The sequence below is a fragment of the Pleurodeles waltl genome, chromosome 7 (genome assembly GCF_031143425.1).
Source record: "Pleurodeles waltl isolate 20211129_DDA chromosome 7, aPleWal1.hap1.20221129, whole genome shotgun sequence".
Classification (NCBI taxonomy): Eukaryota; Metazoa; Chordata; class Amphibia; order Caudata; family Salamandridae; genus Pleurodeles; species Pleurodeles waltl.
The window spans coordinates 1,471,955,230-1,471,980,254 of NC_090446.1; the positions used below are offsets into that span (position 1 = coordinate 1,471,955,230).

The window sequence follows — 25,025 nt, forward strand, 5'->3', positions numbered from 1 at the left end:
TATTACAATTGCATCTACTACTGTAGCTAGACTCCAGATACTAAATTTTTGCTAGATCATCCCCTTCTGCCATTAAGTATGGCCAACGTCCTAATAAGTAACCTTATCATAAGAAGAGCTGATTACGGCCAAATTCTTATGGATGGTTGCTTCAATATTTATTTGCCCTTTTATCAACGTAAACAATTATAATGTGTAGTATTTTGTAATCAGAAACTAGAGGCACACCCTGTTGCCTATTATAAAGAGCTGACGCAGCCTCTCATCTGTGATAACTAATTATAATTGAGTTAAGACATCACAATGCCTGCTGCCCGAGCCAGCAGCGAACGGGAAAGGTAGGCAAGTCATGAGAATAGTTTAAGCATAATTAAAGCAGCTGTTTGAAAAATGAAAACAAAACGTGGCTTTTCTGTCTTCTGCTCTGTTTTTTAGCTGTACACCAGAAAGCAGAAGGGAGAATTTCTGGCGACAGGTTTAGATTTTTTGCACTCTTTATTTAGTTATAGAAAACTTAAAATCTTTTTGCATGTTTGTACATATTTCGAGATACTGCACCTTTTTTTTAACTTACTTCTAATAAATTGATTCTACTATCTTTTGCAACAAATACCTAAATGTGTTTGATGTGTTTTGTTTTGCACGACAAACTACTTTTTATTCTTCATATTTGGAAAAATGCTCTCTTTTTCACATGAAACAGCTATGCCCAAAGAGCTTAAATGGTTTATGGGAAAGGTGATGATGTGACCATATATGATAAGGAATAAAGTACACCCCCCATACATGATAAGGATATTTCAATTCACCATGGAGTTCTGTAACCTTATAAAGGAATTCTGCCTTCAGTCTTGTTCCTATGTATGGTCTTGGAACCTCTGTAATATCCTTATAATTTAAGACAGGTGGTACTTTATCCCATAAATAGCATGCAGACTAGCCTCAGACTCTCTTGGAACCCTCCTATCATTCCCTGTGACATCAAGAGTGCTTGTTATCTGTGAGGCATCGAGCACTTTCTAAGCATCAAATATGCAATAGGTATTGTCCACTCTGAATATTTAGTCATTATATATTTTGTTACTGTCCTGTAAAAGTTTTATTTTACAATGGTGTAACCATGCAAATTGTTTTGTTACAATTTTGTGTGTTACTATGAAAAGCATTATAAAGGCCACATGTTTGCACAAACAGGATGTAGCTTAAAAAACAGCATATTTCTTGTTACCAAATTTCACTTCATACCAAACAATGGGGCTCATTTACAAACCCCTTGCACAGCCGTAACGTCATTTTTTCTGATGCTATTGCAGTGGCAAAGAGGACCTTAGGAATGGTGCAATGAAATCACCAGGATTTCACTGCATCATTCTTAAGCCATATTTTAATGCCTGCTCAGGGCACAGGAGGAGCAGTGTCCAATCCAGGAGAGGGCAGGAGCCCTTTAAAAATCACGAAGCACTCCCGCCTCGTGGGACGCGCATTAGCAGCAGCAGCACCTGGGGGCTCGGGCACAGGAGGAGCAGTGTCCAATCCAGGAGAGGGCAGGAGCCCTTTAAAAATCACGAAGCGCTCCCCACTCGCTGGACGCGCGTGGGCAGCGCCCGGGCAAAGCCCGGGCCAACGGCGGGCCCGTCCTGTGCCCGTCAGAGACTAGGCTGGGCCCCCCCTCTTTCACCTGTAATAGGAGCTCAGTCTGCTACCTAAGAGAAAAAAGACCATTCCATACACTTTAAACTGAGTAGTAGCACCTTTTAGCTCTACTAATACTAGACTCTCAAGTTCATCTGTTGATACTGGTGGCTAAATTTAGGGGGGCGTCAGTAATCAAGTATATAGTTAACGAGTGTGACGCTGTTACCCCTGAGAGAGGCTTGGTAGTGCCTACCGGATTTGAAGGGGACTATAAAATCTAGTCTGCCCAGGGGCCTAGTATCCTGCACTTGGTACTTTAGGGCAAGAGCTTAGAGCCCTTTTATTAGATCTAGTAGAGGTGAAGAATTAAATAGTTGGGAAAAAGACATGGGGAAACGTAAGGCATCAGAAGCCCCACGGGGGAAGGAGAAATCCACAAAAAAACGTAGGAATGCAGGCGAGAATTGTACGATATCGGAAATTGATGACCTTATAGAGGAGGTAGAGTCTTTACTAAGTAATAGGACCGCCCCTCAGGAGGGCTCTGGAAAAAAGATAACTTCTTATTATACAAAGAAAACAGGACTAGGGAAAGAGAAATCAATTGATAGGAAAGAGAGTGATAGCCAGCAAGAGGAAAACCTACTCCCCGCTATCAGGACAACTAATCACAAAGATGATATAATGCGGGCTATATGTCATTACCCAACTACATTAGGAAGTATTAGGAAGAAGGGCCAGGTGCAGAAGAGCAACATTGAGTGTTCTAGTAAGTATGCAGTCCTGGCAGAACCCGCTACCAGCAAAGCTCATAAGGTCCAGGAGGGGAAACACGTGTGTAATTATGACCAAACTATCCCCCTTAGTACATATAGCTACAAAGAAGTCATCATTAGATAACCAAGACCCAGAAAACTGTTTAAAATGTAAAACAAGGAGTTTAACAGATCTTTATGACCTAATGATTGGATTAATGCAGGAAGTTAGAGATTTAAAACTTGAAGTAGGGACATTATCAGCTCTTGCGAAAAATGGGGGAGTATAGGAACCGATAGAGACCAGAGTACAGAGGAGACTCCAACAGTATCACTACATTCACAGGGCAGACCCATGTCCCCTCAAAGCTCGAATGTCCAATCCAACTCCTCTTCAACTACAGCCACTATTCCATATGCACCATTAAGAGGCATGAGAGGGGAAATGGGTGTAAATTGGGGTCACATAACTATTCTGTAGTTAAGGCAGGAGAGTCACGACAAGATTCCGTGAACCCCCCAAGGGAGCTCAGCTTTGAAACAGGGTCACAAGAAGAGAAGATGGAACGTACATTAAAACCCTATACTAAATTATACAAAGGTAGCATGCCCCCTATTATAAGGAGTAGACTCCCTGAGGGAAAAATAAGGCCCTCTGGGGCTGAGGTTATTTATTTGTTAAATGTCCCGAAATTGGCCCAAAATAGTATAGAGGATGAGGATTCCCTAAAGAACAAAATTATATACTTGATTAGACATAAACAACATTGCTTATCCTTAATCCGCTCAGATATTATAAGGGCGGAAAGGATGCCAGGAGAGGTTGGGAAGCAAGATGTTGTTGCTCTGATATTAAGGGATGGAAGATTAACTGAAGGTCTGATCAATATGGAACAGAGAGTCAGTGCTCCCATTAAAAATGCTATGAGGTTTAGCCTGGATCCATATACATGCAAGTATATGGTTCAGAGGAATAAACACAGAAATTGGGGAGATCAAATGAGAAAAGGAGATTCTGATCTTGAAACAGTTGATTGACTAATACAACTATACCAAGTATATTTGGGAGCGATCAGCGACCAAATAGCAGTTGAATCCCAGGATCAAAATAGTCACCAAGTTAGAAGAGTAGGGAGCATTGAGGAACACTTGCCATGTAGAAAGGAATCGACCATATCTCAGAGCCCTATTACCAATGATATGATTTCAACTGGAAGGGGATTAGTCTCTATGGCCTCTTGGAATGTAGCAGGCCTAAAAAGCAAGCTTATAGACCCTGACTGGCATGATTATATTGGACAATTTCATGTTTGCCTCTTTCAAGAGACTTGGTTAAAGGATCCACCAGATAAACTGGGGTATAAAACTTTCTTTATCAGCGCAACTGCTGCAGCAAGAGGGAGGCCGTCTGGGGGGCTGGTTGTATGGGATGAAAATTTCCCTTAATATCAAGATATGTAAACATGATGCAGAGTCTCCTGATATTCTGTGGTTGGAATTAGGGGACAAAAATAAGGTGTTATCGCATTTGTTTAATGTGTATATAAGACCCAGAAGATATAACCAGGAGTCACATGAAATAGAAATATTAGATGACATGCTTAAAAAAATCCCGGTAGAAGAGACAATTATGATAGGGGGAGATTTTAATTGTAATTACAAACCTATAATTGGCCTTGAACTTCTGGCAGAAGAGGAAGACCTAGCAAGAGCAGTCCCCCACCTATCAACTGAAGAGTCTGTCCCCAGTACGGTTGCTGCTTTGCAACTTATGGGCTTCACATTAAAGCATGGACTGAGGGTGTGCAATGGCAATGGCAATGAGTGGGGCAAGGTGGTCTTAATATGAATACTTTCCAGAGAGGTAACATAGGCTCAAAACTAGATTATATTATGCATAGCACCACTACATGGGAGAGAATAGTGACTTTTAAAATAGATAAGAGGAGGGAAAGTGATCACTTTCCGTTAGTAGTTGAACTTAGTGGTTACCTCATAGACCTGAACTGCATAGGAAAGGATAAGGTGGAGTTACAACCCACTCTTCGTAATAACCAAAGGGCAGTAAAATGGCCGGTGATAGTGGGCAACTTGGGTGTTATGATAAACATTTATAACACATATACAGAACTGCTGAAACCCCATGCCCATAAAAATTGCATTGACATCCCTATCATGGAAATTCATCAATTAATGAGTACTGCACTAAGACCCTATTTTACTAAACAGATACATCAAAAGTTTAAAAAGGGCAAGGAGCAAATCACCCCATCCAACCCCTGGTATACTACAGAATGTAGAGAGGGAAAAACAGTATTGGTAGAGGCCCTAAAACAGAAAAATGTAATAGCCGTGCAAAAGGCAAGGGCTGGTTATAGGAAAATTTTGGCTACAGCCCAAAAAAACTGGGAGGACCAAAAATGGCATGACCTCTTAGAGGCAGCCAAACGCAATGACGCCATGGCTTTTTGGAAAATAGTTACTCATGGCAGGAAAGAAGGGACATATAATGCTGAACATCATATAGATCCCAGTGCGTGGGTCAACCATTTCACGCACCTCTATTCCAATTTCTCCAATCTTGATTTATATTCCTCCCTGTACAAAGAAGTACCCTCCTGGGGCATTTTACCTGATATACAGGTTTGGAAGAAACGGTGACTGCCATTGAAGCGATTAAAACAGGCAAAGCCCCAGGTCTGGACAAAATCCCTGGGGATTTGTTCAAATATAACATATAAATTTGGGCACCCTATGTAAAGTTACTCTGTAATGCTATAGCAAAGGGAGGGCCAGTTCCTGAGACATGGAAAGGTGCGGAAATAATCCCTGTTTATAAAAAAGGTTCTAGAGAAGACTCTGGGAACTACAGGCCAATTAGCCTCATTGATGTCATGCAAAAAATATATGCTAGGCAGCTGCTGAATAGAATAGGCTGCTGGATAGAAGAAAAAAGCATTTTGACAATATACCAGGCAGGTTTCAGGCAGCAGACAAGCACTATTGACCAGGCCTTCAGGTTACTAGTAATAATGTGGAAATATACAAAATTAAAGAAGGGCCACCTTTACATTGCGTTTGTGGATTTGCGAGCGGCCTTTGATCTGGTTCCAAGAGACTCTCTATGGGCTGCGTTAGGGAACCAGCGTATGCCGGGGAATCTCTTGTACCAGACAAAGAGGTTGCACGAAAACACATATGCAAAGGTACGGTGGGGTCCAAATGGAGAGCTGACTGACTCAATACCTATTAAGAGGGGAGTAAGGCAGGGTTGTGTGCTTGCCCCAACCCTCTTTTCGTTATATATCAATGACCTGGTAGAGTATCTCAAACGGAGTAACCATGACTCGCCAAGATTGAATGGAGATCCAGTTCCCACTCTCCTGTTTGCGGATCACACCATAATACTATCACAAACCCCTATGGGTCTTCAAACCTTATTAGAAATGTTTAGCAAATACTGTAGTTTGAAGGAGCTGGAAATAAATGTAAACAAGACAAAATATCTGGCTGTCAATCTCCATAAAGCACTTAAAAGAAGTATCGTCATCAAGGGGCACGAATTGGAGCGAGTAAAAAACTTTAACTACTTAAGGATTTTACTGGATGCTAAGTTGTCCTGGACGCCGCATGTTAACAAAGCTGCAACTTCCTTAGTTCACAGCTCCATGTTGATAAATAACAACTACAAAAGCTCAAGAACCGGGATCGTTTCACCAGTGTTCGAAGTCTATCGATACAAAGCGCAGGCTGCTGCCTTATATGGTGCTGAGCTTTAGGGAATTGCAAACCTAACCTCATTAATATCTCAAGAAAACAGTTTTATGAGGGGGGTATTGGAATTGCCAACATCTACTCCACAGATTCCTCTCACTTATGATATAAACATGAAGCAAATAGGTAAACTGGCAGCTCTGAGGCCTTTACTCTATTGGTGTAGACTTTGGTAAATTCCTGAACTGATCCATTACAGACAAGCAGTAATTGAGATAATGGACCTTGACAAATCAGTTTCACTTCCGTGGCTTCATCACATAAAGTATTGGTTTTATAACCTAGGACTGAAATCTTATTGGGATGATCCCCATATACTCACGTAACAATCCAAGACTCGATTAAAGCAAGCTTACTGGGAGTTTTCTTCGATTAGTCTTTTCCGCAGCAAGGACTTGGGTAGTCTGACATCGAGTTTTTTGGACATTTAACCAATACCAAGAGCTGAGGAATGGTTAGATATAATCCACCCTAGGAGAGCGAAAGCACTATTTTTGAAGTTTCGATATGGGATCCTTCAGACCAAGGCATTCACTATCAAATGGGGTCTTCAGAGCGAGAATAGTTGTGAGGTGAAGTGTGGGTTGTGTACCATGGAGACCATTGAAACAGTAGATTATGTCTTGCTAATCTGTAAAGCCTGTGATAAGCCAAGGAAAAAATGGATTCGACCTATTTGTAGGAATGTAGGAATTAGAAATTATAATGAAGCGGCCAGACTGTTAAGGTCTAATACTACCCCATCGATTGTTTTTGGAATAAGCCGCTTTCCTCTAGCAATTTCATTTATTAGGGACAAGGAGGGCCTGAGGTTTTAATAAGTCTAGACCTAACACTTATAGATAAATTTTATGATGGTTTAAATGGTTAACGGGTTCCCCTCCTTGTAAGCTAATAGACTGTGGGTAGTTATTTTGTTTAAGACATAATTCTAGTTCTTACAATGAAGGAAGAATATAGTTTTCTTTGTATTTTAATAATATTACTTCGTATTTATTAATTGCTTTTATACAATGGTTAAACAGCTCTGTAATAAAACAATGCTATTATTTTGGGCAGGACATACATTTTAGGGATTTTTAATTTTTATGATCTTAGGAGCACCATTTGTTATTTATGCAAACTGGTTCTAGTATTTATATGATTATTTGTTACTTAAACGATGTTTTCCTTTGATTGTATTTTCCTTTTATGGCTGACAGCCGAATAAAGGTGTGTTGAACTGAACTGAATTTTAGTAATACTTTTTACACTGGCCGCCCTGCTACCAATATCTGTTGCCTTCAAATGATTTAAAATTTGGCTGCTTTGAACCTTGTTGAGAGTAAATAAATTCCTCACCTCAAGCTTCCTCCAGCTAAGAAAATCTGTTTTGAGCTGCATGTATCATGCATAAGAAGTGTCTGGTGATGGCTACACATTCCTATCTGAGTAGGAGTAGCTTGTCAAACGTACTGCTGCCCTTAACTGTGTATACCAGATTTCACCTGGCCGGATATAAAGGTGTTTAGTGGTATCATTGCAATAATAGCTGTCTACTTTGTCTTCCTTCAGGCAGAAGATGCAGCAGCGGAGGGTGTCCTCTGCTGGAGAGGCTGATGATAGAAGTGACACCTTTTTTGTCTTGAACAAGAAGGTAGGTGGTGTTTCTTCCTATCTCTCAAGAGGATCAAGGTTTAGTCATATGGTGTCCTGAGATATGTGAACTCTCTGCTCCTGCAGATAAAGTAAGCTATTGCTCCAGTGTTCCATTTTAAGGGAATGTTAATTGCTGTTTAAACTCAATCTCAATTTATAATTGCAAATCTTAGCAAATAATCCCACATCATGTTGAAGGGGATGAAGGATGATATGTTTCATCACCATGTGTGTGTTGCTTTTTACCGCATGTACAGTTTTTTCATCAGAACAAGTTTAAGGGCATGATTGTAGCCTACTTGAGCTAAAAAGAATATTGTAAGAGGCTATTTAGATGCTTTTGTGACCCAGTAGGGAGGATATCACTCTCAGTTTGGCAGAACCATAGAGGGAACAAGAAGGTAGAATTACATGCAATGAGGTGTAATGCTCACAGAAAAGGGAATAGGGGGCATATTGAATATCTTTCATTTTAGTTGCCCAAAGAGACATTGTTTTGCCTCTTACTAAATTGGATGCTTCTTGAACGTCACACAGATCAATCACGGATTTAGCCTCATGTCTGTCATAACCAACAAAAAACTTGAGGGCATATTTACAAACCCCTAGCACCACCGGAGCGTCACTTTTTTTGATGCTCCTGTGCGCTGTGCACTGCGCAATATTTACAAGGTGGCGTTAAGCTCTTGATTTCTCCTACATTTTTGCTATTTCCATGTGTGCTGCATTCTGCAGCACATAGAATGAGCAAATCGCATTTAAAGTTTGTTGTTGTGCAGGAAGGTGTCTCTCCCTTGCAACGCAGCCATCCATGCACAATGCCACAAGAGTGGCTGCGTCGGCGCTCAGCAGCCAATTTAGCGCCAGCGCAAAGAGAAAAACAGGGATGCACTGTATTCTTTTAAATACGGTGCATCCCTGTGTTTTAGAAGTGATGCAGTGCGGGGCTGCCAATTTGGGGGCAGCGCACTGCACTTTGCCACTTCTAGGGAATATGCCCCTTGGTGCCCCAGGCATTTCACGAGTAACAGACAGGCTGCTGGTGTACCCCTCTAATTCAGTATGCTGTTGGGCTAATAGACTTAAGGACAATTGGATATCTGTTTCTGAAGTACTGTAGTGTCCTTTGGTCTATGCTGCAAGACCAGCATCATGGAGCTTCTAAGACAGGGATCAGACTGCTGTATCTTTTATCAAATTCACTGCAGACCTCAAGGTCTTTCCCTCTTGACTGTGTTTCATTTTGAGAGGCAAGTAGCCCTTTTTAACATACAGGATTATATTTCCCTCCAGCGAACGAGAGATAATCAATATGATGGATTGGGAAATGCTGCCACATCATTGGATCCAGAATATGAGGAGTCTCTCAATTACTCTACGATCCAGTTTCCTTCCAGTCACATGAGAGAGGAGTCAGAGACCACCAGGTAAATGATTCCTCATTGCAAATCTGTTGTGAGGATGGCATGGTTGGCGCTATAGAATGGATTTCGGGTTGAATGTATGTGGCTAGGATGGGCTCAGGGAGACATATTGGGAAAACATCCAGGAAATTTTGGTTTGGCCCAGCTCGTTTCATGCATATTTTTTTCCAGCTTTGTGGTTATGAGAACAAGAGGAAGGTCTACTATCAAATCTGTTATCTGGATGCTCCTAGGCCAGAGGGGAAGAGAACGAGACAAGGGGGTGCACTTGCAAGTCATGCTTCAGAAATATAAACAAAAACATCAACAGGTTGAGTGGATGCACACAACCAGTAGGGGTGAAGTTGGACCCAAAGACGGGCTAGATTTGACTGCCAGCCTCCTGGCCAACAAGAGTTCCTCTGAATAAATCATACACTTCAGGATGGACTGTCCTCCTCGTTAGCTGCTCCAGCGGGCAGAAAAAAGGCAAGGGACATGACAAAAATCTGTTTTTGGTGCAATCACTAAAATGCAGCCAAATTGTGTCATGTTAGCTCTACATGTAAAATGCTGCTTGTAAAGATTAAGGGGTATATAAAGATTTCCCACATGGAACATGGCCGACAACGTAGCCAACAGTCCTAAGTGTCCAACTGTTCGAACTAAACTATGCGCAAATACTTTCTGGAGAAAAATGGGTGGAAGGGATTTAGGGCCAGATGTACAAAGCCTTTTGCATGTCGCAAACTGCGAAAAACACAGTTTGCGGCATGCAAAAGGCCGAACGCGATGCTCATCCCCAAATTGCGAGTCGGTAGTGGCTCCCAATTTGGGAATGCAACTCGCAAATAGGAAGGGATGTTCCCTTCCTATTTGTGACCGCATCGCCATTCAGAGTTGCTTTGTGACCGCGAATGCGGTCGCAAACCAACTCGCAGTTACCACCAGTGTCACACTGTAGGTAAATCATTCGCAAAAGGGAAGGGGTCCCTATGGGACACCTTCCCCTTTGTGAATGCCGAAAAAAATATTTTTTCAGAGCAGGCAGTGGTCCTATGGACCACTACCTACTCTGAAAAAAACGAAACCAAATGGTTTTGGTTTAGTTTTCATTTTGCAGCTCGTTTTCCTTTAAGGAAAACGGGCTGCAAAATGAACAAAAAACTGCTTTATTGACAAAGCAGTCACAGACATGGAGGTCTGCTGACTACAGCAGGCCACCATCCCTGTGAGTGCAGGGACTCGCTATGGGGTCGCAAACTGCGACCCACCTCATGAATATTGATGAGGTGGGTCTTTGCGACCCCATAGCGAGTCGCAGAAGGTGTCTGAGACACCTTTCTGCATCCAATTTTTCGAGTTGCAAATTGCGAGTCGGTCAGACTCACAATTTGCAAGTCGCAAAATTGGAGTTTACTACATCTGGCCCTTAGAATGGTGCCTTCAGCAGCCCTGTCTTCTCAGAACCACCAGGTCGGTAAAAGTATAAAAATACACAGAAAAACACACTATTAGTTTGCCAGCAGTCGGAACACAAACTCTCATAAGGCTTAATGACTGAATAAAGATGACCTGTCACTCAGCGTGACACCAGGACACAGGACCAGAGCCGTATGCAATGAGGAGTGTAGGGATGCACCAGCAAGGTAGACGAATGCTGTAATGATGGAGAAGGAGGTCTCTGATGAGACAGAAAGTGCTTACAACCAAAGAGGGCAGATGATAATGTTAGCGCATCGGTCCTTAGTACGTAAACTTACAAGGTGACGTGTGTAGGTTGATTAACCTTTTGATTCGCATGGAGTATCCTAGCTATGATGTGACCAATCTACCCAGTTATCAATGCACGATATTTCAATAACCATTAGATAAAACATTAATCAGTTAATCAATAAAAGCAATAAACATCACACCATGACTTTTCAGCCATGAATAACCACACCTCAGTATATGTTTTAGTAATTTTATTTCCCTTTCGTTACAATACTAAGTCATTAGAGCGATTCAAATTAATTCGATTTAGTGCAACCGAATTAATTAATCAGGAGACGCCAAGAACATAATCTAATCAAAGCTTGCATCAGAGTACATTCTAAAGCATTAGCACAAATCAATAAAAGAATCAAAGGCAATAATTCAATTCTAGTCATGAAGTTCAGCAGAACTGTCAGTCAATCATTTATCTCTGTAATCTGTCAAATCATCACATATGAGAAACCTCCTCTAACCCAGATTAGCATCAGCATGTGGGACTTCATGAAAAACAATTTAGGAACAAGAATTTAGAAAAAACGTTTAGCTAAGAATACTATATAGACAGCACAGTTGGTACCTAGAAAGGAAAAGCACAAAAATACAATTCAGTCACATCGTCATGTCTACCTAGCCACGGTATGGGTCAGCAACAGAGTTAGTCTTCGTCCTCAGGTCATCAGTCGATCAGCATCACATCAGGCTCTCAGTCAGAAAGTATGACCCCAATGACAGAATCTCGAGTCACCTCTGCGGTCTTGCAATTTCTAAAAAGGTCTGCTCTCGCAATCCTCTCCCCTAACATCTGACTTCTTTTCCCTCTGTCGCGTTGTTATATCAAAGTCACCCAACCTGTCTCCCAATTTCCAATTGGTCAATTAATCATATGTTATGACTCTATCCAAAAATGTCTATGCACCAAATCTATGAATTCTAATATTTCACAGTTACATATTGTTGATTGGTTCGCCTTGTTCTCATCATCCGGCTCGTCAGGTATCAAAAATGTTGCATCTTCTTCCCCAGTCAGTGTCTTCATTGTTCGGGTCCTGGGAAAATACATCTCAAGCATGTTATACATAAAAATGATACAGTACTAGTAACTTCATCTCCTGTCTGTCGGTTCTCATAGGAAGCATCGACTTAGCATTTTACTAAAACAATTAGCAGGTCATGGTAACTTCATTTTGTCAGCATTTTCCATCAAGCGTTAAGTAATACAGCTTCTGCATGAGGCCTTGTAAGACTAGGCCAAGACTCTCACTAACTTAAGGCCTACAATTAATAAAGAACATAGGTTATACCCCTAAATATGACATATTACTACATTATTCTAATACATTTTCAATATTTTGTGTATGTTAATCACTTATTTAGTATATTTCGTGAATACTGGTGCCCATTCTCCGAGGTCACACTTTCAAACGTGCACATTATTTTCCTCTGTTATTAATGTTCTACTAAATCCATTATTCAAACTACATAATCATTCATTAATACAGTTCTAATTAAAACATCTGTGTTAACAATAACAAGGGGGGTAACAAAGGGAGCTAACAAGGACCTAGGGAGTTGCAAAGGGAAGACAATAGAGTGCAGAAACAAAAGAATAAGTCAGAAACTAAGCAAGAGCAACATAGAGCCGAAACATTAGAACAATGTTGTCAGGCATTGTAATTTTGTTAATCTAAACCTTACATAAAGCTTTTCACACTTTTATCCAAGAAGTGCCACCACAAAAACCAAAGTAAGAGAGTTTAGAAGATCTAATTCTTCTAGCTTCCACGCTCCAGTTCTGCAGACTATCTAATCCTGGCCTCTTTTGATCTTATAATATGGCCCAAAGCTTTGGCTTTTAGATGGAACCACGCTGCCTTCTTTCCCAAACCTGATGCTGCGACCCTAAGAATAGGAATCCAGTAGTTTAAAAAAAACAATTCCCTAGTAACAGGGTTCAGGAAGTAGTTTTGACTGACCTTGATGGAGGATTCCAGTAGGATGAGAACTATTGGGAGGAGAAGGAACGAAAGGAGGACAATGGATACCTGGAAAACCAGGACCAAGAGAGCCAGTAGTCCCAGGACATGGGACTCATAGATCTGGTCTCTCTGGTCATCTTCCTCCTGGTCTACCTGGTAGTGGTGTCCCTGTCCCTACATTCAATATCCCAACCCCCTGGTTCCCCTGGTACTGGTCATCATAGCTGCACTGTGGTTCTGGTCCTAACCCTGGGTCAGGTCAGGATATTGGGCAAGAGTTCCTGAAGATTATAACTAAGAGAGCTTCAGGAGACTCAAAACGAGTAGAACCAAGGTCAGGAGTGACAAGTCCAGAAGATCCGGTTACAGGGGAGCAATAACCATGAGAGGAAAAATAGGGCAAGGACTAGACAGACCAGGACCAGGGGCACCAAGAGAAACATGAAGACCAAGAGGGGAGGAACATGACCATGAATGCCAGGATGTGTTGACTAGGATGTCAAGATCCAAGAGGACTATGAGCACCAGTGAAAGGATAAAGAAAACATTTGCATGGCCCGGAAGAGAAAGCACCATGCTTAGGAAAACATATCCAGGAAGACAGTGCCAGGAGAACCAGGGCCAGGAAGAACAGAAGGACCAGTTCTAAGGAGCAGGGGGGCCAGACCAGGGACAAGGTAACCAGACCAATAGTAAAGCAGTCATAGCTAGTAGGTCCAAAAACAAGGGAACCATGAGGACCATTATGAAGTGGACCAGGATGACCATGATGAGAAAATGAGGCAAAGCAATGGCACAAAATGTACAAGTACCTAACACACACAAATATTTAATATAAGTGTTATTTTATACCTCTAATGTTGATTCCACTGAGGCCGAGTAAGTAAGACATATGTTGAAGAAGCTGACCACATCAAAGGCAATGTAGACAGTAACCATTCAGGGACTGAGACATAGGGCCAGATTTAAAAGGGCCTTGCACCTCCTTGGGCCACACTAGCATAATTTTTGTTAGGCTAATGTGGCATTAAGGAGGCCATTTTCGTGCGCCATATCTAAAAAGTGGCACAGTGCTTTAATTGTGCTACTTTGTAACCCCTTGCGCCACATTATGCTTGCACCAGGCATAATGTATGCAAAGGGGGTGTTCCCACACAGGGAGGTCATAAAAAAATGGGGCAGAAAAATCTACAAGATTTCACTGTGACATTTTTTCTCTCTTTTTTAACACAAGAAAAGCGGCACATCGGTACCAATATGCTACTTTCTCGTAAATATTCCCACCTAGACTACTTGTAGATGCTACTGTATATACCAAATTGAAACATTTGTTTGAAACTTTATATCCACTCTAATAGGGCCTGATTCACAAAGGCAAGTTACACCTTTGAGTACCTTTAAACATCTGAGTGCATTTACTGGATTTTGGTACCCAAGAACTACACTTTTGTAGTGACTTATACTTTTGTAGTAACAAACTTTCGTAGGAGTCCAGCACCATACATAGCCACGACCTAGTATTGCAATACCATCCCTTTTTAAATAATGGAGGTAGCATTAGGAATTATTACCACTAAAGTGATGGGATACCTGAGCACATGAGGGGCTGATAATGAAGCAACTGAGGCCTGCAAAGGGAAGGGAGAGCAGAACTCAAACATATTTTTTTAAACAAAAAACTGCTTTTGTCTCTTAAAGGGAGAGATACTGTCTAAAAATATTTACAGGTAAGGAAGATATCAATAGGGTGATCTTCTGGAGCACTGTCAGCTCCCGTTGAGGCCATCTCACAGTGGCACAACCTTGCTTTACAGTTGTAAATCCAATGATTTTGCAAAGTGCAGGCTCTGCAACGTAAATGTGTCTTTGTACAGCTAGCCCTTAGTTAATTAAAAATCAAAAGCTGGTGCTCCTGGAATAAATTAGCATATGCTTATAAAAATGATAAATGGTGGGGACAAAAACATTTAGAATTAGTGTATTTTAATAACTGAAAAACTCATATTTTTAGATAAAATGTGTGTATGTACAAAATAATTCCAGATGAAATTGTAGTGATAATTTATTCATTCAAATAGATTCTTCACTCATTCATCATGGCATAATTCCTGTATTCAAAGAGTCCTTGTTCTGGCTGTGTGGTGATGGTGGCTATTTCTTAAACTATGTGGAGGCATGATAGCTACCGTTGGACTCGGCCCTCTCTGCAGGGTCATCCACAAACATTTTGCCTTCCGCCCATCTATTTTCGGAACCCATTTCCTTCGCGTTTAGAACTCTATGGACATTACTACCGCTTACCAATGTTGAAGTGCTTGTGCTGTCTCCCTCAAACATGGTAAAAGTGACTTTGACCCAATTGGCACAATGAATTTACTTGTAAGTCCCTAGTCAATTCGTACTATATGCACCCAGGGCCTGTAAACTAAATGCTACCCGTGGCCCTGCAGCACTCACTGTGCCAATACTTACGTTGCCTTTTAAACTTGTCCCAGGCCTGAATTTGCAGCCTTTGTGTGCAGTTTAAACTGCTTTTTCGACCTGGCAAAATGATCTTAGTCACCCCTAGGGTAGGCCCTAAACAGCCCATAGAGCAGGGTGCAGTGTATTTAAAACATTGGACATGTACTTTTTAATTTTTACATGCCCTGATAGTAAAAAACTCTTACAATAATTTTTCACAACTGCAGGTCCTGCCTCTCAAATAAGATGACATTGGGTTACCTTGTTACATTTAAAAAGTGATAACTTTCAATTGGGAGTAGCTACAAATGTTGAGTTTGGGGCCTAAAGAACTGTAATTTAAAACCCTCTTTAATGGTAAAGGCAATTTTAAGTAACAATTCTGTAAATTCCACTTTAGGAAAGTTGGCATTTTCTTGTTGCAAACTCTTGGTGTTTGCAGTCTGTATCCTGGATGACATGACTAGGTGTAGATGGCAGATGCTTTTTGTATACTGTTCCCAGACAGTGAGACAGTGTAGGTGTGGGCAGGAAAGGCCATCTCTGACTTGATATGGGGCCGAGCTAGAATCTACCACACATCACAAAGGCTTTGCCTCTGCAAACTCACAAAGGGTTTCACACTAGTATTCTGTACCCCCAGACATGCTAGGGCCAGGTGAATGGGGAGCACTCCAGATTTTCTCAAACTTCTAAATGGGCACCAGGTTTAAACATTGGACCTCATACCCAACGCTTCAGTACGCATTTGGACCTGTGGAAGGCTCAAAAGGACTGACGTGCTCAAGAAGGACTGCTGCCCTGCTGCTCTGCTGCACTGCTGCCCTGGGGCCTCAGTGATAAGGACTGGACCTACATTTTGAAACCAGGAACATCAGAGTGACTCCAAGGGCTAGTTGGCTGGCCTCCTGAACAGAGACTCATGGACAGAAAAGTCTTCAACCACCTTCAACGTTGCACCTGGGCTCCATCTGCTGTGAGTTCTGCCCCCCCAAGTAGTCAACCCCCAGTCTTGTACCCTTAAAAAAGGGCCAGAAGGTGCTCAGCTAGCTCAGCTGTGGTCTTTTTGGCAGAATCGACGCTGTGCGACACATCACTTCACAGTTTCATATCGGAGCCACCACTGCATGACGCATCCCTGACACCATTCCCTACAGCTCTTCAGAACAGCTGTTGGTCAATGCCTCCTCGATACAGGACCTCACTTTGCATACCCGCATCCTTGCGGGTGCATCCTTGACACAGGATCACACATGGCATCCCCACAGCTGCCCGGAATCTGCAGTGCATGATGCATCCTCGACACAGGACCTCGCATCACAGCCCACAGATTATCAGAACCACTGCTGCATGATACATCTTCAACAAGAGATCTCAAAATGCTGCACAACCAGGATTTAAGGTACTTTTGTTTACCGGGCCTGACTTAGTCCCCGTGTGTGGTCCACGCTCCATCTCGGTTGTCCTGAACCTATTACTTAGTCTCGGTTTGGTGTGACCAGATGACCACAGTTGGCACATTGTGCTTTTAGGCACTTTTTTACTTACATTTTTTTAAATTACATATCTCCGGATCTATCAACTGGATTTTTGTGCTTTCATTATCAAATAGTCTATTAAAATATACTCTGTTTTTCTACATTGGTGTGGTATGTTTTTGGTTTGTGTTTTCGCTTTATTACTGTCGGAAGTGCTGCATAAATACTTTACACATTGCAGGGAAGTTAAGCCTTGCTGCTTTGTGCCACTCTGCCAGAGGATTGAGCTCAGGTTAATTTTGGGTTTGCTTGTGTTTTACCCTGACAGGAGTTGTGGTGGCTGCTTGAGTAGGGTTTCGTCCCCCACAACCAGTAACCCAATTTCCTACAGCTACTCATTACATAGTTGAATATGGTTTTTGCAAACTGATCCTATATATTCAGCTCTGCTGTCTAAGACCTGACCTATTTTAGTTTAATATTCCCCATTCTTTTTCTTTTAAGTAGATTCTCATTTAACTTCATAGGCATCTTGGGGCTGAATCTGTTTCAACCTGGCGTGTTCTTTTTTTCTCTGGCTCTCACAATGCTACCCTTTGACTCAAAGGGCATGAAGGCAGTATCAGCTTCAGGGGCCCATTTGCTCTCTATAGTTATCCCTACCCGTCCTCTCCCTATCCTGTGACCAGTAAGTAAGAGACTTTTGAGGGGATGGGTTGGTGAATAGGGGCAGACAGCTGTAAAAGGGTGTGATACCATATCTGTTACCCTTTGTCTTTTTATAAGTTGACATCCATATCTAATTAGTGAGACAGATTATCTATATGAAAATGGGCAGGATAAAAAAACAGAAGGAAGTAAAGGACTATTACTTTCTACATTTTTAAAATGACAGGATGTCCCTCGCTGGTTGGGGAAATTATGCTGTAAAACTGTGGTACCCAACCTTTTGACTTCTGTGGACCCTGACTTTGTCATTACTGGAACCTGGGGACCCCCACTGAGTCATAATTGGAATGTGGGGATCCCCGCTGAGTCATTACTGAGAGCCGGGGACCCAGGCCTGTACAATGATGATGATTTGAACTGCAGAACAATACACACAAAAATACAGAAACAAGCTCTCCACCAAACACATACACAAATTAAAACACATTTTATTTAATTTTGATTGGAAAGTTAGAGCTTTTAAAATTCAGTCCATAATATATTTGGTTTGATGCACCTGCACTGCTCTCACGAATCACTTTGAGGATACTAATTAAATTTTTAGCCTCCAATTTAAAATTTCTTCACATTTACAGTATGTTTAAACATTTTCAATTTTACATTAAGCCACTTTATTTATATACACTGTATAATCTTTTAAGATTAGTTAGTTTTCTAAGCAGTCACGGACCTCCTGAGAAGGCTTTGCAGACCCCAAGGGCTCCCCCAACCACAGGTTGGGAACCACTGCTGTAAAACGTATTGCAGGACTCAGATGTCTAAAGCTTTTATTGGGAAGGGGTGAAGACCCATTAAAAAATGACTGCAGCTTGTCATACACTGTAAGCAGAACATGAATAATTGGAATATTTATTTTTGCTTATTCATAACTTCCTGTAAACCTGTGTCATTTTTGTTAATGTCCTTGAAAAATTAGCCTGTAAAATTCAGCACTTAGGGCCTGATTTAGGTCTTGGCAGAGGAAATACTCTGTCACAAACATGACACATATCCCATCAACTGTGTTACAATCCCCGTAGGAGATAATGGGATTGTAACATGGTGGACAGGATATCTGTCATGTTTGTGACAAAGCATTTCCTTCACCAAGATCTTATTCAGGTCCTTAGTCTCATTTCTTTACCATTTTCCCCATATCCTGATCCTAGTTATGGTTTAGGCCTTTATCACTTCGCACAATTCCACATGGAATTTCTAACCCATCTGTTTAAAAGTTAATCAACTGCCAATGGTGAAGTGATGTATTTTGACTAGTGCTTCGGAACGTAGATGATACTTTTATGTGAAATGGCATTCTGGCTATGACACAGCAGTTTATTGTAATGTGCATAAATGTGTGTGAGTATGTGATGTGCCCGGTCACACAAGGGATGCTAGGAATTAAAACTGAGGCATGAAAGTGTGGTATGGTTAGTGACGCTTCTCCATAGAGGGCTCTGGGGGTGGGGGGTGGCCTGACGCTGATGCCGTAGGATGCAAGGCATCCCGGCTGAACAGTACCATCAGGGCCCATCATGACCCGTATACCTAGCACCAACCCTAAATATTGTGGACCTGGTCACCGCGCTACCCACAGTGTCCAGGTCAGGAAGTTTGAGCGGTTAACATCCTCCCTGGTTCGTGACTGGAATGGCCGCACCAAACTCAGCATAGCTGCATTCATCAAACTGGAGGCCGGAGCAGTGTAAAAGGCAGCTGGGACTCAGCACTGGCCAGTACTGAGATAACAGTGCACACCACAAAGAGAAAATGAGAACACCTGAAGACCCATCCTCGACTGCAGAGACCAAGTCTACGCTGAACAGCTGGACCCGGCGGCCAGAGCTGGTGACGGAGGTCTAGAGCGCTGCGGAGACTGCAGGAGCCCGCTGTGACAAGAAAACAACCAGTAATGAACCCCGGATGAGATGGCGCAGACTAAAGCTGAGAAACGCAAAGGCTGGGAAACCCTCCCAGCTGGACTGGGCCTACCACCCTGAAGTAACCATTTGCAGTATCTGACTCAAGGCATAACTTTTTCTTATCCCAGCCCCCCAACTCACTGGTACAGTTGGGGCAATGGCGGAGGGATCCATGTTGAGGCCCTAAAATGACTGCTGACAAGAGAGGGGGATCAGGAGTTTTGGGACCGTGTGATACAACCTATTGGTGATTATATCTCGTAACAAGTGGTGGGTGCCCCCTGCTGAGGACGGCACCCCAGACAGCTGGGAGAGCCCTTTGATTGAGGAATGTGACCTAGCTCCCTGAGACAGGGGCATCTGCTTACCCATCGGGATCCCATGGTTTGGAGGAGATCATCAGGCCTCCCCACAGAGTGTACTGAACATGGCTGCGCCAGCAGTGAAACTTGCTGGTGCACCCCTACAAACACCTGTATCCACACCAGTGATGTGGGAACTGGGGGCTCAGTGAATTAACTTGGCTACTGAACCTTTTGCAGACTTGCCATGGTGGCTAATCTACTGGACATGATATCCAGAGATCATGGTGATTATCCTGGCCTGCCTTCAGCCTACTGCCAACCTAAAACCATAATAATACTCCAAAAAGAGAGAGTTAGTGATCCCAGCCCCACTGCAGAGTAAATGGCTTTGACAGTGGAGCCCAATCACAGAGGTCACCATGGCACGGACCTGGACACTATCCTCCAAGCTATATCTGCATCGAGAATCTCTTGAGCTTAAAATTGATACCATGGTGACAGACTGGGTGTGACAGGACGGTTCTGACTATCTGTCCTGCCCTGAGTTTTTTTGCTTTTGGATGACCTGGTGTTTGACCTTTTACTGTGAGGGAGCCTCATAGTTTGGGACTCATCCACAGTATACTCATGGTAAAATGGACAGTGCATGTTTACTGAAGATGTTGCCTTGTTAAGAAAAGGCTGCTATGATGCCGCAAGGGTAGGAATCCCAGGGCTGGTAGCATGTGATCAGGTATGCTCATGCACGTGCATCCTTGTGAGGACTGGCGGGGAGGATTCCTGACTTGCACAACGCTTTGGTATCCTGGCATAGAAGGGACCATGCAGAGTGGGATGTGACTTGGAGTAGTCCTTATGAGATGGGTATACATATGTGAGGGATAGTCAGTGTGCACACTGTCTTGATTGTAGTGACACTCCATTATATGTCAATGGGAAAGGCTGGCCTAGGGTGCAACTCCAGTTCCCTTGGGTCCACAAACTCCAGTGTTGCACCAATGTACACTGTAACCTGTATTAAAATAATGAAGCAGTAGGTTACAAAAGCATACTTGGACAGCTTATGTGTCATATAGGAATGTCATCTTTCTGACTCAGCTCAGGATTAGGGCCAATTACTGCTTTGACCAGCTGAAGGAGCAGGGACTTGCATCAATCAGTCAGCTGTCATTCCATGCCAGGAATGAGGCCTGCCCCAGGCCCCTGAGAAAGGAGGGTCTTCTTGGAGGAATTGCTAGAAGAGGCCTGGGTAGGAATGTCAGGGAGGAGGGGCTGAGTCTCTCAAAGCACATGTGGAAACTGACTCCTGGACGACACCATGTTGAGCTATTCCAAAAGACTGTGCAGGAAGGTTGGGGTAGGGGCAGAGAAGTGATATGGCACATCAGGATAGGCCAGAGGTGCCACCCTGCTTTACACTTCCGCCCCACTTAAAAGGTCTTGCATAGGGGAGGGCTCTCTTTCTTGGCTACGCTTCTCTGCAGAACACTGGGACTGAAGACTGACATCATGGACAACTGGAAAGAAGAACCCCCTCACTGCCAACTGGGGCAAGGCCTCTGCCCTGGCATGACTCCAGACCCAGTGTGGAACTCCCCAGGACTAGATAACCTGGACCCCCTACATCCCCTGAGGACCATTTGTGGGAAAGACTAGGCTCTGGCGCAAGGACAGTGTGCGGCCCAGAAGAAAGGAAGGCACCCAGATGAAGGGCTGGCTCCCTACTGAGTTAGGAAGCTTCTAGGCCAGAGGCGTAAAGAAAAGGGCCCAGGTGGCAAGGGCTTGCCACTAGGAGCAAAAGGAGCTGAAGATCATTGAGAATGGCCACCTGGGGCCCGAGACATCTTCCTCCAAAGTTTGGCAACCTTTGACCTCTGTCGATCGGCGAAGCGTGTGGGGCTCCACTGCCATGCTGGATTCCTGCCCCAGGGGTGTGGCCAGGAAGCGTTGTCACGAGTTCCCAGCAAAGAATGCTGTATTGAGGAAGTACTGTCACGCCACCTCGAAAATTGGTGTGACAGCATCCCATCCCGTGGCCCCACAAAGAAGCAAAGTTGGGGGATGCCATCACTGCCCTGCAAAGATGATGAGAGAGGCCCCGGACCACATCCCGGGGCTCCACAGCAAAGTAAAGTCAGGGGACACTATCGAGCCTCTCGCAAAGGTGAAGAAGGGGGCCCCGGACCCCATCCCTGTGCCCCCGATGGCCAGAGAAGGAGGGGAGTACCACCGCACTCCACCATACAACCAGCCTTGCTGCAGCATCATACGCGTATGCCCATGGGAGCGGTCAGACTCAAAACGAAGAGCCGGCTCCCGCGGCATCACTTGAGGGTGCTGGCCTGGCAGGGAACTGGCCAGAGCTGCTGGGGGTGGCCTCCTGGAGCTGCTCTCCAACATGGATACAGGCCGCGGGGTGTCCCTTGGTGGGACCGGGGTGTCTGGGTGGGACCGCACATCCCTAACCATACCCCAGCCCACAAAGGAAACCCCCACAGAGGAGTGGGAGAGCCACTCATTTGTTATGCACCCTTCAGAGGGAGCGCCCCAAAATGCCCTGTGGTGCTTGCCAAATTCCCTGGGCAAAAACACTCATTTGGCATGGTGGTGACTCCTAGGAGAGGGGTCACCACCAAAATGATCACCACTTGTGGGGGAGCTGCAGATGGAGCACAGCCTTCCCCCCAGGGATTTATCAAATGTCCCCAACCTCAGTTTCAAGGGACTTGAAACGATAACCCCTCAATGGTTCCAATGTATTTTCAAGCTCTGTCCCAGCTGGAACTTTTCTTTCAGTGTGGTGGAACTGCACCCTTTAGGGGTGAAGATCATGGCTGCAGAACTTGTGGATTGAATGATGATAACGGATTAGTACAATGGTGAACACCCTCTAGAGGTGAAAGGCTGTAATTACAAGTGTTTTTATACAAATGGGGGACTACGGTTAAAGTGGTAGCATTTTATGCTAAATTTGATTCAAAATGTATGGCTGCAGCGTTGTGGCCAATGATATGGCATGTGTAGTGTCATATGAAAAGGCACCCTCTAGGGGTGAAAGATGATATTAGAGATTAACAATTAAGTGATGTCCTTTAGGGACTGTGTCAACTGTGCAACATTTGTATACTGAATGTTTCAATGTGGAATATGATGAACCTTGGCCCACACCCTTTCAGGGTGTGTGTAGACTGTGTATATCATGTTGAGGGTAATCCTAACAGTGAAACCCACTCCAACCTGCCTATGTATGTTCCTTGGTGATGCTTATTTGAGAATGAGACTGGCAGCCACTAGTGATAAAACTAGATGTACTTTTTTTGCCAGTATTATGTACTCTCACTCCAAGTTACAGTGAAATATTGCGTTGGAATACAAGTGAATGATATGCCATATGGGTTGTTGATTTATGTCTCCCTTTGGGAGAGATAAGAATGATTACGCAACATCATCCAAAAGTAATTCCATCACCTTGTGTATATTTGTAAATTGTTGCATAGTATTGAGTACTGTGTGTAATAAATGTACTTTTACTTTGTCAAAAGAAAAAGCACAAACTTGACAATCATTGATTGAGTGTTATTCTTGTGTGTTTGTGAATAGCAATTGCTAGCCCACATCACCTCCCTTGAGTAAGCCTTGGACTGCTCTGCAACGCTACCTTATAAGTGTCAAGTGCTACAATGGGGTGTTTGGTTCTCAGTGGTGGTCGAGTGTGGACCCATTACTTGTGCAGGCCACACAACTAATGACAAACTTCCCAACACTTGGGGTTACTACATGACGATCATCATTGTTTGGCAGAGATATACTACAACAGAAGGGACAATAGATGACCTTAACTTAGATGTCACCAACATGCGATAGAGACTTGAGAAAGTAGAGGGGAAAGTAAAAACACTAGCACTCCGAGCAGAAGAGGAAGAGAACAGGGCTTGATGAAATAATATCCATATTATTGGAATGTCAGAATTAATCAAGGGTCTTGGAGGAGACATGACCTGCTTTTTGGAGAACTGGCTTCGCAGTGACGTGGCCCCAGAGGGCTTTTACTCATTCTAGTAGAGCTCAACGGGTGCCGGCCAGACCCCGATGTCAGGAGCAGGCCGAGGCTGGTAATCACCAATGTATTGCACTTCAAAGACCATGACCATATTCTGGCCCAAGCCCACACTAAGGGGAACATCACTGTAGAGAATCAGAGGGTAATGATTTCCCCTGACTTTATGAGAGAAGTGCTAAAACAATGGGCCTCATTCACAGATACCAAAAAACAGCTTCAAGTATGCCATGTTGTTGCAGGCAAGGATTTGGGTGACACATGACGATGCAGTGTATTTCCTTACTCCCCCACACATGCTCTGTGACTGGATTGAGAAACTGCCACGGACCGAGGCGAACCCTTCCTCAGAAGACCACAGGGGCATCCGGAATCCCTTGAAAAGGAGGACAACTGCATTAATGCAAACCGGCCCGGCTATCTCGCACATGTTGGAGGAGTGCCACAAAGTGGTAGAGGTGGTGGTGGCCCTGACTGGAGCCAGTTCTATCCAAGCATCATAGCAATAAGATTTGGAGATGGAGGACTCAGACTCACATTACACTTGGGAGTCTCCCTCCCCCAGGTCACACCTGACACTGCAACAAACTTATTTGATGAACATGAAGTGGACACCAGGTAGCGAGCATGCATGGAAAAGACTGCTGCTGGGAAAACAAAGTAGGGTCCTGCTCCAACATGGTCCTTGACACTTGGGGACTGGGCTGTGAAATTTTCTTTCCAACGGAGGGTGAGATGTGATGCTGCTTGAAGTCACCTTCCTCTGTGAGAGCTGATATCAAACCCCACTGGTAGATCTGTGATAAAATCAATCAATCAATCATATGTTTTAAAGCGCACCACTCACCCATAGGGTCTCAATTGCTGAGGGGTGTTTCCTCAGAAATCAGTTGAAGAAACAGGTCTTGAAGTCCTTGCTGAACTGAGGCAGCGATGGCGACTGTCTGAGATGAAAGGGTAAGGTGTTCTAACCTTTTGCTGCCAGGTATATGAAAGATCTTCCTTCAGCATAGGACTTTTTTTATGCGGGGTACATTGGTGAGTGACTTTTGAGACAAACAGAGGGGTCTGCAAGGGGAGTACCAGGTGATGCGGGGGTTGAGGTAGCCGGGTCTGCTGTCATGGAGGGCTCTGTAGGCCTGCAGGAGGAGTT

The 25,025-nt window shown here is 43.6% G+C and overlaps 1 protein-coding gene across 1 annotated transcript in view; it reads left to right on the top strand.

Annotated features, from left to right (window-relative positions):
• The window catches only part of LOC138246526 (B-cell receptor CD22-like), a 498,077-nt gene that overhangs the window by 441,349 nt on the left and 31,703 nt on the right, over positions 1 to 25,025 (top strand). The window contains exons 11-12 of the mRNA XM_069201182.1: positions 7,719 to 7,800; positions 9,096 to 9,229. Coding sequence (XP_069057283.1) covers positions 7,719 to 7,800; positions 9,096 to 9,229 — 216 coding nt within the window. The remainder of the gene's footprint in view (positions 1 to 7,718; positions 7,801 to 9,095; positions 9,230 to 25,025) is intronic.